The following is a 12,280-nucleotide window of genomic DNA, read 5'->3' on the forward strand; positions in this document are numbered from 1 at the left end:
ATAAAAATGTTCTATTTTTTATTTCAATATATTATTAGTGATTTATTAAAAAAATTAATTTCTTTAATAATTTATATTTTACCCGCACAAAATTCTTCCTAATATATCATAATAGGCTTAAGAAACTGTCAATTAATTGATTTAGGAAGAAATTTAATAATACTAAGTTAACTAAATAAATAACCCAAATCTCTAAGTAATTATGTAAAAAAAAATATCACCAATTGTTTTGTTCAGTTAAGTAAAATTTTTAACGATCAAAAATTCCTGATTAAAAGTCTATCAATTTCCCATTTTTACTTGGTTAACCTCAAACAAAAGGCTACAAGATTTTTAAAGAAATGGTTTAGTCAGATTAGACTGCCATAGACCATCAAATCAATATTTGTTCACTTTGCTTGTGTCTGTTTGGGAGGACTGATTATTTGTAGTTAGTTTAATTGCGAACATTTTTTCATTTGCCCTCCTGTAAAGAAAAGCCGATGCCTCAACCCTGTTTTATTTCGTAAAGAAAATGAGAAAAAAAATAACGTATAAATTAGTAGAATATTTTATAATTGGTCCCATCAAAAAACACTTGTCCAAATACAAAAACAATTTTTAATGCAAAGTCTCCTAATTAGTTTAGTTTTCAACTATTTTTGTATTTGGACATTTTTATAAAAAAATGTTTTCATGCAATGAGGCCATTTTGTTAAATAAACTAGGGATAGATACTTTACTTACCAACCAGGAGAAACAACAAATCTACCATTTGACAGAGCCCAATTTACCTGTGCAGAACCAAGAATAATAAACATGTTAAGAAAACAGCTAAAAACAAACATATAAATTTGGCCTTATTGGATCTGAATCCAAATGAAACTGCTAAAAAAATTATATTCTGAAACATGGCATTTGGAAACACTTTCTAGATCTGGATTCGGGTCTAGTGAGAAATCGCCTTTCTTTGGAAACCCAATTTTACATCCACTTGAAATTATATTTGAAAATAAATTCAAAAATTTATTAACAATTTCTCATCTAGATCCGGTGGTTCATGTTCTATTCTGAAACATGGTCTCATTTAAGATAAATTAATGTCTCAAGTATATTGTTCTATTCAGAAACATATAGTTTCATCTAGATCCACACAACAAGGTAAAATATCGAAGTCTTTTCAATTAACTTTCAAATATGGTTTTAATATATTAATCATATCTTGATAACCTAAATAAAATGCAAGTTTATTTGATTAGGATCCGGTTCTAATGAGAGATCGCCATTCTTTGGAAACCCTTTTTTTCCGTCCATATGAAGATACATTTGGAAATAAATTAATCATATCTTGATAACCTAAATAAAATGCAAGTCTATTTGATTAGGATCCGGTTCTAATGAGAGATCGCCATTCTTTGGAAACCCTTTTTTTCCGCCCATATGAAGATACATTTGGAAATAAATTCAAATTTTTAGTAACAATTTCTAGATGAATTAAAAAAAAAAAGTAGATAAGGAAAACGGCAAACCTTGTCAGTGCCTGGTGCATTGGCAACAACATGAGTAACCTTATGATCAATTTGATTGGTACACTCAGCACCAAACTGTTCAGCAATCAGCCAGAGATGATGCTTATGATAATTGTTGAAGTCAACTGGAAAAACTCTACTAAAGACTATACGACAACCAGAAAGTATCTTCCGTTGCTGTGAAGCTAGTATGCTCCTAACGTCAGCTTGAACTAGACTACGTTGAGAGAAGAATTCTTTGTGTATTCTTTCAATTACCTATAATTTATTATATAAATAAAATACTAAATAAAGACTATACAACACAAAACGCTTTATAACAAATAGGTATAGTCCATAATAGACTAGAAACAACAATCTCACCGCAAGAGATGTAGCTAAAGTCCCATCTTCGGGTCTTTCATCGCGATCAATCTCGAGAAGTGAAGGGCCATGGACCCCGAATTGACGTCTACTACAAGGAAAATAAATATACCTACAAAATAAATGTTGGTGTTTGGGTAAGTATATCATAATAGAAGACAAGTTTTATCCTAATAGAATGAGGATATATATCAACTTATTTCATGTGGATCATAATCCTAAAAAAACTTCATTTTTTATGTTTCCTATGATTATTATAATAATGTAAAAAATAATTTGATCACAGATCCTTATACCAAATGAAACAAAGGTTATATTGTAATTTGGATCCAAACCAAGAAGACAATTTGTATCAGTACAAGCAATAAAATTCACACTATAATCCATCTAGTTCAACATTCAAAATATAATTTGAATCATGATTTACAAAAACAAAACGAATCCTAGAAAATAATTTGTATACTAGATAAAACGATAAAATTTACTATAATCAAATCCTGTTCAACATTCAAAATATTTTAAATCATGATTTACAGAAAAAATATATATGGACAAATTTGTCATTTGGGGCACAAACTTTTGAAATGGTCATTTGAAGCTCGATACATTTGAGGTGAAAACCCTGTATAGTTAAAAAAAAAAAAAAGTGTAAATTCGAGCCTCAAATGGCTCATTTGAAAGTTCAAGCCCAAATACCAAATGGAAAAGAAAAATCATTCAAATTTTAACTTTGGCAAGTGTTAATTAGATTTGTGATTCTAACAAAATAATAGTTTCCAAATAAGCTCTCATATTACTAACCTTTCTACAGCTATTAAGTTAAGTCTGTTATAAGGCCATACTCGAACCGTATCGTCCATAATAATTACGTTTGATTCCATCCCCAATACTCCATCCAGATCCTTAACCTTAGGAAACCTATCTTCAGCATCAACAGAATCATCGTCATCACCCCTGGACATAACCCGTCCAGCAAACAACACTCCCTTAGGATCTAGCAATTTCGCCATCTCAGTCGCATACATCTTGTTTCCCATTGTGTAAAGATGCAATTCAAATAGCTTACTTGCCTACAAAATTCAATTTATAAATGAGCATGAAATCCACAGCTAACTTAAAATTCATGTTTCTCTATCCCAATCAGACTAGTAAGTTTTTGAATCTTTTACGACCTAACTTTTGTTTTTATACAGAAGTCCCAATTCAAAGAAATTATTTTGTTTTTTAATTTTTGTAATTCATAAAAAAAAATTGGGTACGAAATTTAACCACATACAAAAACCAAATTTTTAATGTTTCCAATTTAAGGTTTTCAATCATCATGGCCGATTTTGGATGTAAAAACAAAAGTGCTTCCATATCATCCAGTTTTTGGATTCAAGTCTCGAGACGGGACAACTTTTTGTATTATTAGAAATTGTAATGACTAACTACTCTAGATTAGGTCAAAAAGTGTAAGAACGGGACCTGCTTTAAGAAGTTCCAGATCCCGGGACGTAACTTGGTCCACATCCCCATGTGAGGGATACGGAAGAGTAGACGATTAGGATTTCCACATTCTTGCTCCTCTCTCTTCTTTAATATTTCTTCATAAACAGGGTCAACTTCAGCAAACTGAAAATTCAAAAAGAGAATAAGCTAGCAAACTTGTAGGTCAAACCAATCTAAATAGGTAAAAGACAACAAAAACCATACCCTAGCTGAATTTAAAATGGTGTGATCTAAATCTAAGACAAGACAAAGCTTGCGGACAGAAAACAGTTTCTTTTGTTCTTCGATCCTCTTCATCCTCTCTTTCTGAATAGCGGCTATTTGCTGTTGACTAAATCCTTCAAGAAGTTGCGCATCCATATTACTACAATGATCATGCAATGATGACTGTGAGGGAGGACACGGTAATGTCTGAGTAACAGAAACAATATTGTTTTTCTGCTTTGTGGTGAATTGGGAGGAAATGTCGGGCAGTGCCCCTGATAACAAAGACATGGAGCCTGTAACAGAATAATCCTTTAGACTTTTTGCATTTTGAGATCCAGATCCCAATTCGCTAGGTTTCATGCAGATTTTTTCAGTTTCATCCTGTAAGTTTAACAAAACAGACTAAAGATTGTCAGCAACTTAAAACTAATAAATTTCCACAAATAAATAAAAAGAGATTATTTCATGGAAAGTGAAATCGAGTTTTTGGAATACAAACGAGAAAATAAAAATAGCCAAAAGGGGAAAGGAGAGAAAGGATGGTAAAGGAGAATATAGCATCGACAACAGCTAAATAACCTCATCAGACGGGTCTCATAGTGTTTAGTTTGACCAAAAAAACAAGAACCATTCTGTTTAGAGCATTAGATTAACAACGAAATCAATGATTTGAATGATGTTATTGATGAGTGGAAAGTTTTATATGGGAAAGTGAGTTATATGAAATTATTCTCAAATTACCCACATCAAACAAGGCCTATTTTGAAGAGAGAAAATGTGTTTAATGTAAATAGTAGGTTATTTGAGAAATAGGACTAAAATGTCTTCATTATAATATTATAAAAAAAATAAGGATAATTTAGTATTTTGGTTGATGACTTAAATGAAGTTATTGAAGATGGGCATAATGGATAATTCAAATAAGCCTTCATCAAACAAGGCCTAGTTCTGGAAGAATTGTTTTTCAATAGAGGCTCAAAGATCAATAGAGTAGGAATAAAATTCAGTATTAAAGAGGGGGCGATATTTGGTCAAGCTTTGCCTCCGGATACAAAATGATGTGATCGATGAATAGATATTGTTGATAGAATTCCAAATAACCCACATCAAACAAGGCCTAAATTTGTATGGCCTTTGATTATTATACTAAAAATGTTTCAATACTATGCTGCTATCAACAACTAAAGAAAAGTCTAATTCTGGAGGAAGGAAAAGAGAGAAAATTGTCAGCATCCAGAAATGAAGGAATTAAATTCAGTATTAATCTTACTGCTCTTTGAGATCGAGTTTGTAGTGTCCCCTCAGACTTCTGAACAAGAAGAGTGGGGTTTGGAAGAGAAGCGGTCTTCATCAACGTTACACCTCCTTCCATGTTTTCCAACTGTCTCCTTCCATTAAGCTGTTGTTGCTCATTCTCCAATCCATTTCTTTTCCTTTTATGGACAGGAGCATCGGAGACAAGATCATCCATAGGCTTTTGCCTCCTTGACATTGTCACTTCTCCAGAACTATATGCCTCGGGGTTGAGAAACCGAAGTCGAGGATCTCTCAACTTTGCTGGTGGCAAAGCAGAAGAAGTTCTAAAATCTTCTCCTCCAACAAATGATCCTTTTAACAAGGTGGGACTAGGAAGTCGTTCGGGCATGAGAGACGAATTGAGCCCAATTTTTTGTTTGACAGCATTGGTTTCATGAATATGTATTGTTTTTTTCACTATGACCGGAAGACTGTCAACATCATGGACTTTGGGGAGATCCATATGGGGGGCAGAATCTAATTTTAAAGGTTCTATTTTCTTGTCACTGCGAAATTCGGAGACTCCGGTCAAATCGTTCTTCTTATTGTCTATTGAAGTCAAAAAGGCAGGGGATTCATCTAAGTCTTGAACCATGATCTCTATCTGTAACCAAGTAGAATTAATTCTTCAATAAATATAATGATTATTGCCACCTAGCAAAAATTAGATTAACAGTTGAAGAAAAATAAACTAAACCTCTCTTATTTGAGCAGGAAGAAACATTGTTGGATTATGCCTTTTAGCATAGGATAGTAACCTGTGAGGAAATTCAGGATAAGAACTGATAATTAAATGTGGAATGTTGAATACTGAATTTCAAGAGCTGAATAAATTTAGTTTTGAAAGATACATATTGAATAAATCAAATGAAAATATATAAATATGAAGTACATAATTACTGAGTATGTAAGTGACTTTATAAAATGTGGATGTAATGTAGAGAAAGTATTTAGAGAATATTCCACCCTTATCAATACGTAATTTGATTCATTTATAGGGAGTTATATTTGTCTCTATGACACTTTGTATAGCTTACCAAGTTAAGCTAGATTTTTAGCTTAATTTGAATTGAATCTAAATAAGTAAAGCTTTGTTTAGACGTAGGTTATAAGAGATTAATTTATAGGGAGTTGTATTTGTCTTTATGACACTTTATATAGCTTACCAAATTAAGCTAGATTTTTAGCTTAATTTGAATTGAATCTAGATAAGTAGAGCTTTGTTTAGACGTAGGTTATAAGAGATTAATTTCAAATAACTCACTATCCAAATCAACAATCTACGTCAATCAAATCTTTCAAATAACAAACTAAAATATTAATACATCCTAGTTTAGAAAAAAAATATATTTTCATCATATATTTATAACTGTGGCGTCTTTTTAGCAAAATAACCTACATAAGAAACTAACAAGGCCTAAGTAGTTTTAAATTTTCAAGTAACCATTGTCAAACAAAGTTAACTCTAATAAGCACTTAATCATTTAAGTTAAGTAAGTAATAACAGGTGTTATCAAACCTAAATCCCTTAATGAGTGATAAATATTTTAAGAGAAAATGTACCTTTGATGAATACTCTTATGCTGTACCTTCTGGTTTTGACTCAGAGAGATAAACGCCTACAATACATGAAATTTTAGTCATTTAGCTTGAGAACACTTATTTAAGAAAAAGTATAATCAGTAGCCCTTGAATGGGTGGTGCCTTACATAATTGACAGTCTGCAAAGCAGTAAATGAAAGGTGATTCCAAGAACCAATCCCAGGTTCCGAACCGTCTGAAAGCACTTCCTGCAATTTAACTAGTAAGTCATGAAGTCGAGTGCAAACTTCCCCAAATGAACTACAAACACAAAACAAACATCGATAAGTCAATATAATCCATTATAACCAACCAAGACATGTCAAATAGCTCACCTCTCTGCTTTAACTAAAGTAACAGCCTCCAGTTCACCAAGAATGGTCAACAATTCACTATCCTCCATAAGTTCGTCTTCTTTTAAACTATCATCAACATCAGATTCCAAAACTATATCACCATTAGCCAATTCTCCATCCTCTTTCTCACTTACAACGATATCACCATCCAACAGACTATCATCATGAACAATCAATTCATCATTCACCTCTAAATCAACTCCAACTCTATCACTCCCTTCCTCTGCAGGACAGTCATCATCCAAATCAATTACAATCATGTCATGCTGTGCCCTTGCAGGAGAGTCCAAACTAGTTGCTTCATCACTCTCATTATCGTCTGATTCAGACGGCTTGGATTTGGACTCCGGAAGAACTTCATGGGGATCACCTCTTACAGCCTGGGCCCAGGCCAGACTAAATAGTGAGGAGGCATACTTTGCAGGCAATTGATACGTACACAAACCCTGCGTCAAACCAGTAGACTGACGCTGCCTGGTGGATTTCTTGGAATTTGTGTGCCCAGAAGACATCCTATTAAACTCTTCCTCAGTAATCTCTTCAACTGCATCCGCAACCGAGTATTTCTCCTTCTCATCTTCTTCAATGGAACGAGATTTAACCATCGCCATCCTATGTTGCGTTAGTTTCGAATTACCTAAAAGGGAAAACAGATCAATATCGGTGGACACGACAATGTATTATTACAGATCTTATGTAAGATACAAATAAAGAAGAATTTGTCTACGAAAACAAAACAGCGTAAAGCGAAACATAAAACGAAAGAGACAAGCCGTTCAAATAAACGGTTTTCAAACCCTAGATATCGACTGTACCTCAAACTACGATTTAGAATGGCTGAATCGATAGATTCAAAATCGATAGAGGTTTAGGGTTTAGAATGATGATCAATGGAACGAGAGAGAGAAGAAGAACGGCGCATGAGAGTTTGAGAGACGAAAAGGAGAAGACTCAAAATAGGAGAAGATCCTATATATAGCAAGAACATGAGGCAGAAATCTATCGTACCCCCACTAGGTTTAAATTCCACGTCATTAATGCTATACACTAATTTGCGTGACGTCAGCCTTTGGTTATAACTTTATAAACATCAATAAAAAAAATACATATAACAATATATATGTAGTAGAAATATATTTGGAAATTTTACCAAATTACCTAAAAAATTCAAGCTGTTTATTAGAGTATATAGGTAATTGCCCAAATGATGAATTCAAAATATTTTGACAAAACTACCCCCATCACGTAATGCGAAGAGCAGAATCGTCTCGCTTAGTAAAAGTATGTGAAAAATCCAGAATTATCGTGTTATTCGCGTGACGATCGTGCCCCTTCGAGTGACGATCGTACCCTTCGCATTACGCGATAGGGTAATTTAACATATTTTCCTTTCACGTGACGATCCTGCTCTTCGCGTTACGCGACGGGGGGTAATTTTGTTAGAATATTTTAAAATGGTCATTTACGTAATTAATTTTGTGAGAATATTTTAAAATGGTCATTTAGTATTAATGTTTATATAATAATTCAAGTTATATCTATTATTATCATAAATCATTATACATGTATATCTTATTTTTAGATAAATTAAGATTTTTCACCAAAAATAAATTATATAAAATAGAGTTTGATAGTAACGTGTGTTTTAAGTTTGCATATTAATCTAGTTTATAAATGATATATTTTAAAATGGTTATTTGTATAATTAAATTTATGCGCTTACCAACGCATTTAAGACTCTTTTTAGGATCATCTAGTCAAATTTCCCGATATATTATTTCAACATCCGGAAAATATAATTTGAGACTATTTGGAGATGATAAATTGAAATATATTTAAATAACAATATATTATTTCATAAAATCTATGTCATAGGTTTAAAAGGCAATGGTTCTTTTAATATTAAGACTAGAGTATGGTACTAACATGTTCTCTAAATTTATAATTCTCTTATTTGAAAATGGGTATGGTGTATTAATAATTGTTATATAATTAAGTAAGTATAGTAACTATAGTTTTTCATTTAAATAAAGTCTAATATACATTAAGATGTTCTATAAGTTTACATATTAATTAGTTTATAAACCATATATTTGTATTAATGGTTATATAATAATTTATAAATATAAATCATTATACATGTATTTCTTATTATCATAAATCATTATACATGCATTTCTTGTTTTTAGATAAATTAAGGCTTTCTATCAAAAATAAATTATATAAAATAGAGTTTGATAGTAACGTGTTTTATAAGTTTACATATTTATCTAGTTTATAAACTATATATTTGTATTAATGTTTATATAATAATTCAACATATATCTATTATTATCATAAATCATTATACATGTATATCTTATTTTTAGATAAATTAAGATTTTTCACCAAAAATAAATTATATAAAATAGAGTTTGATAGTAACGTGTGTTTTAAGTTTGCATATTAATATAATTTATAAACGATATATTTTAAAATAGTTATTTGCGTAATTAAATTTATGCGCTTTTCAACGAATTTAAGACTCTTTTTAGGATCATTTCGTCAAATTTCCCGATATATTACTTCAACATCTGGAAAACATAATTTGAGAGTACTATTTGGAGATGGATAAATAGAAATATATTTAAATAACAATATATTATTTCATAAAATTTATGTCATATGTTTTAAAGGCAATTGTTCTTCTACTATTAAGACTATAGTATGGTACTAACATGTTCTCTAAATTTATAATTTTCTTCTTTGAAAATGGGTATGGTGCATTAATAATTGTTATATAAGTAAGTATAGTAACTATAGTTTTTTCATTAAAATAAAGTCTAATACATGTATGTAATCGTGTGTTCCAAGTTTACATACATATTTATTTAGTTTATAAACTATATATTTGTATTAATGGTTATATAATAATTCATCGTTATTTGTTATTATCATAAATCATTATACATGTATTTTTAACTTTTAGATAAATTAAAAATTTTACCAAAAATAAATTATATAAAATAGAGTTTATTATAATAGTGTGTTCAAAGTTTGCATATTTATCTAGTTTATAAACGATATATTTTTATTAATGGTTATTTGATAATTCAATGTATATTATTTATTATCATAAATCATTATACATTTATTTATTATTTTTAGATAAATTAAGGCTTTCTATCAAAAATAAATTATATAAAATAGAGTTTGATAGTAATGTGTTTTATAAGTTTACATATTTATCTATCTAGTTTATAAACTATATATTTGTATTAATGTTTATATAATAATCCAACCTATATCTATTATTATCATAAATCATTATACATGTATATCTTATTTTTAGATAAATTAAGATTTTTCACCAAAAATAAATTATATAAAATAGAGTTTGATAGTAACGTGTGTTTTAAGTTTGCATATTAATCTAGTTTATAAATAATATATTTTAAAATGGTTATTTGCATAATTAAATTTATGCGCTTACCGGCGCATTTAAGACTCTTTTTAGGATCATCTCGTCAAATTTCCCGATATATTACTTCAACATCCGGAAAATATAATTTGAGACTATTTGGAGATGATAAATTGAAATATATTTAAATAACAATATATTATTTCATAAAATCTATGTCATAGGTTTAAAAGGCAATGGTTCTTTTAATATTAAGACTAGAGTATGGTACTAACATTTTCTCTAAATTTATAATTCTCTTATTTGAAAATGGGTATGGTGTATTAATAATTGTTATATAATTAAGTAAGTATAGTAACTATAGTTTTTCATTTAAATAAAGTCTAATATACATTAAGATGTTCTATAAGTTTACATATTAATTAGTTTATAAACCATATATTTGTATTAATGGTTATATAATAATTTATAAATATAAATCATTATACATGTATTTCTTATTATCATAAATCATTATACATGTATTTCTTGTTTTTAGATAAATTAAGGCTTTCTATCAAAAATAAATTATATAAAATAGAGTTTGATAGTAACGTGTTTTATAAGTTTACATATTTATCTAATTTATAAACTATATATTTGTATTAATGTTTATATAATAATTCAACATATATCTATTATTATCATAAATCATTATACATGTATATCTTATTTTTAGATAAATTAAGATTTTTCACCAAAAATAAATTATATAAAATAGAGTTTGATAGTAACGTGTGTTTTAAGTTTGCATATTAATATAGTTTATAAACGATATATTTTAAAATAGTTATTTGCGTAATTAAATTTATGCGCTTTACAGCGAATTTAAGACTCTTTTTAGGATCATTTCGTCAAATTTCCCGATATATTACTTCAACATCTGGAAAACATAATTTGAGAGTACTATTTGGAGATGGATAAATAGAAATATATTTAAATAACAATATATTATTTCATAAAATTGATGTCATAGGTTTTAAAGGCAATTGTTCTTCTACTATTAAGACTATAGTATGGTACTAACATGTTCTCTAAATTTATAATTTTCTTCTTTGAAAATGGGTATGGTGCATTAATAATTGTTATATAAGTAAGTATAGTAACTATAGTATTTTCATTAAAATAAAGTCTAATACATGTATGTAATCGTGTGTTCCAAGTTTACATACATATTTATTTAGTTTATAAACTATATATTTGTATTAATGGTTATATAATAATTCATCGTTATTTGTTATTATCATAAATCATTATACATGTATTTTTAACTTTTAGATAAATTAAAAATTTTACCAAAAATAAATTATATAAATTAGAGTTTATTATAATAGTGTGTTCAAAGTTTGCATATTTATCTAGTTTATAAACGATATATTTTTATTAATGGTTATATGATAATTCAATGTATATTATTTATTATCATAAATCATTATACATTTATTTATTATTTTTAGATAAATTAAGGCTTTCTATCAAAAATAAATTATATAAGATAGAGTTTGATAGTAATGTATTTTATAAGTTTACATATTTATCTATCTAGTTTATAAACTATATATTTGTATTAATGTTTATATAATAATCCAACCTATATCTATTATTATCATAAATCATTATACATGTATATCTTATTTTTAGATAAATTAAGATTTTTCACCAAAAATAAATTATATAAAATAGAGTTTGATAGTAACGTGTGCTTTAAGTTTGCATATTAATATAGTTTATAAACGATATATTTTAAATTGGTTATTTGCGCAATTAAATTTATGCGCTTTTCAGCGCATTTAAGACTCTTTTTAGGATCATTTCGTCAAATTTCCCGATATATTATTTCAACATCCGGAAAACATAATTTGAGACTATTTGGAGATGGATAAATTGAAATATATTTAAATAACAATACATTATTTCATAAAATTGATGTCATAGGTTTAAAAGGCAATTATTCTTCTACTATTAAGACTAGAGTATGGTACTAACATTCTCTAGTTTTATAATTCTCTTATTTGAAAATGAGTATGGTGTATTAATAA

The 12,280-nt window shown here is 28.7% G+C and overlaps 1 protein-coding gene across 2 annotated transcripts; it reads right to left on the reverse strand.

The window, feature by feature from the left end:
• Window positions 1-285: 285 nt before the first annotated feature.
• Window positions 286-7,740, reverse strand: LOC124912449 (RNA polymerase II C-terminal domain phosphatase-like 3). Of its 2 annotated transcripts, XM_047453068.1 has the most exons (13): window positions 7,618-7,740; window positions 6,782-7,439; window positions 6,575-6,707; window positions 6,429-6,484; window positions 5,563-5,623; window positions 4,840-5,469; window positions 3,567-3,950; window positions 3,339-3,485; window positions 2,673-2,941; window positions 1,872-1,983; window positions 1,509-1,766; window positions 727-773; window positions 286-493 (listed from the first exon to the last, which is right to left on the reverse strand). In XM_047453068.1, the coding sequence occupies exons 2-13, from the start codon at window positions 7,411-7,413 to the stop codon at window positions 379-381; spliced, it is 2,844 nt and encodes a 947-aa protein (XP_047309024.1). In that variant the 5' UTR covers window positions 7,414-7,439; window positions 7,618-7,740; the 3' UTR covers window positions 286-378. The 2 variants fall into 2 exon arrangements, with proteins under 2 accessions (XP_047309024.1, XP_047309025.1); XM_047453069.1 differs by lacking the exon at window positions 4,840-5,469.
• Between the last annotated feature and the right edge of the window lie 4,540 nt (window positions 7,741-12,280).

This window comes from Impatiens glandulifera, chromosome 8 (assembly GCF_907164915.1).
Source record: "Impatiens glandulifera chromosome 8, dImpGla2.1, whole genome shotgun sequence".
Classification (NCBI taxonomy): Eukaryota; Viridiplantae; Streptophyta; class Magnoliopsida; order Ericales; family Balsaminaceae; genus Impatiens; species Impatiens glandulifera.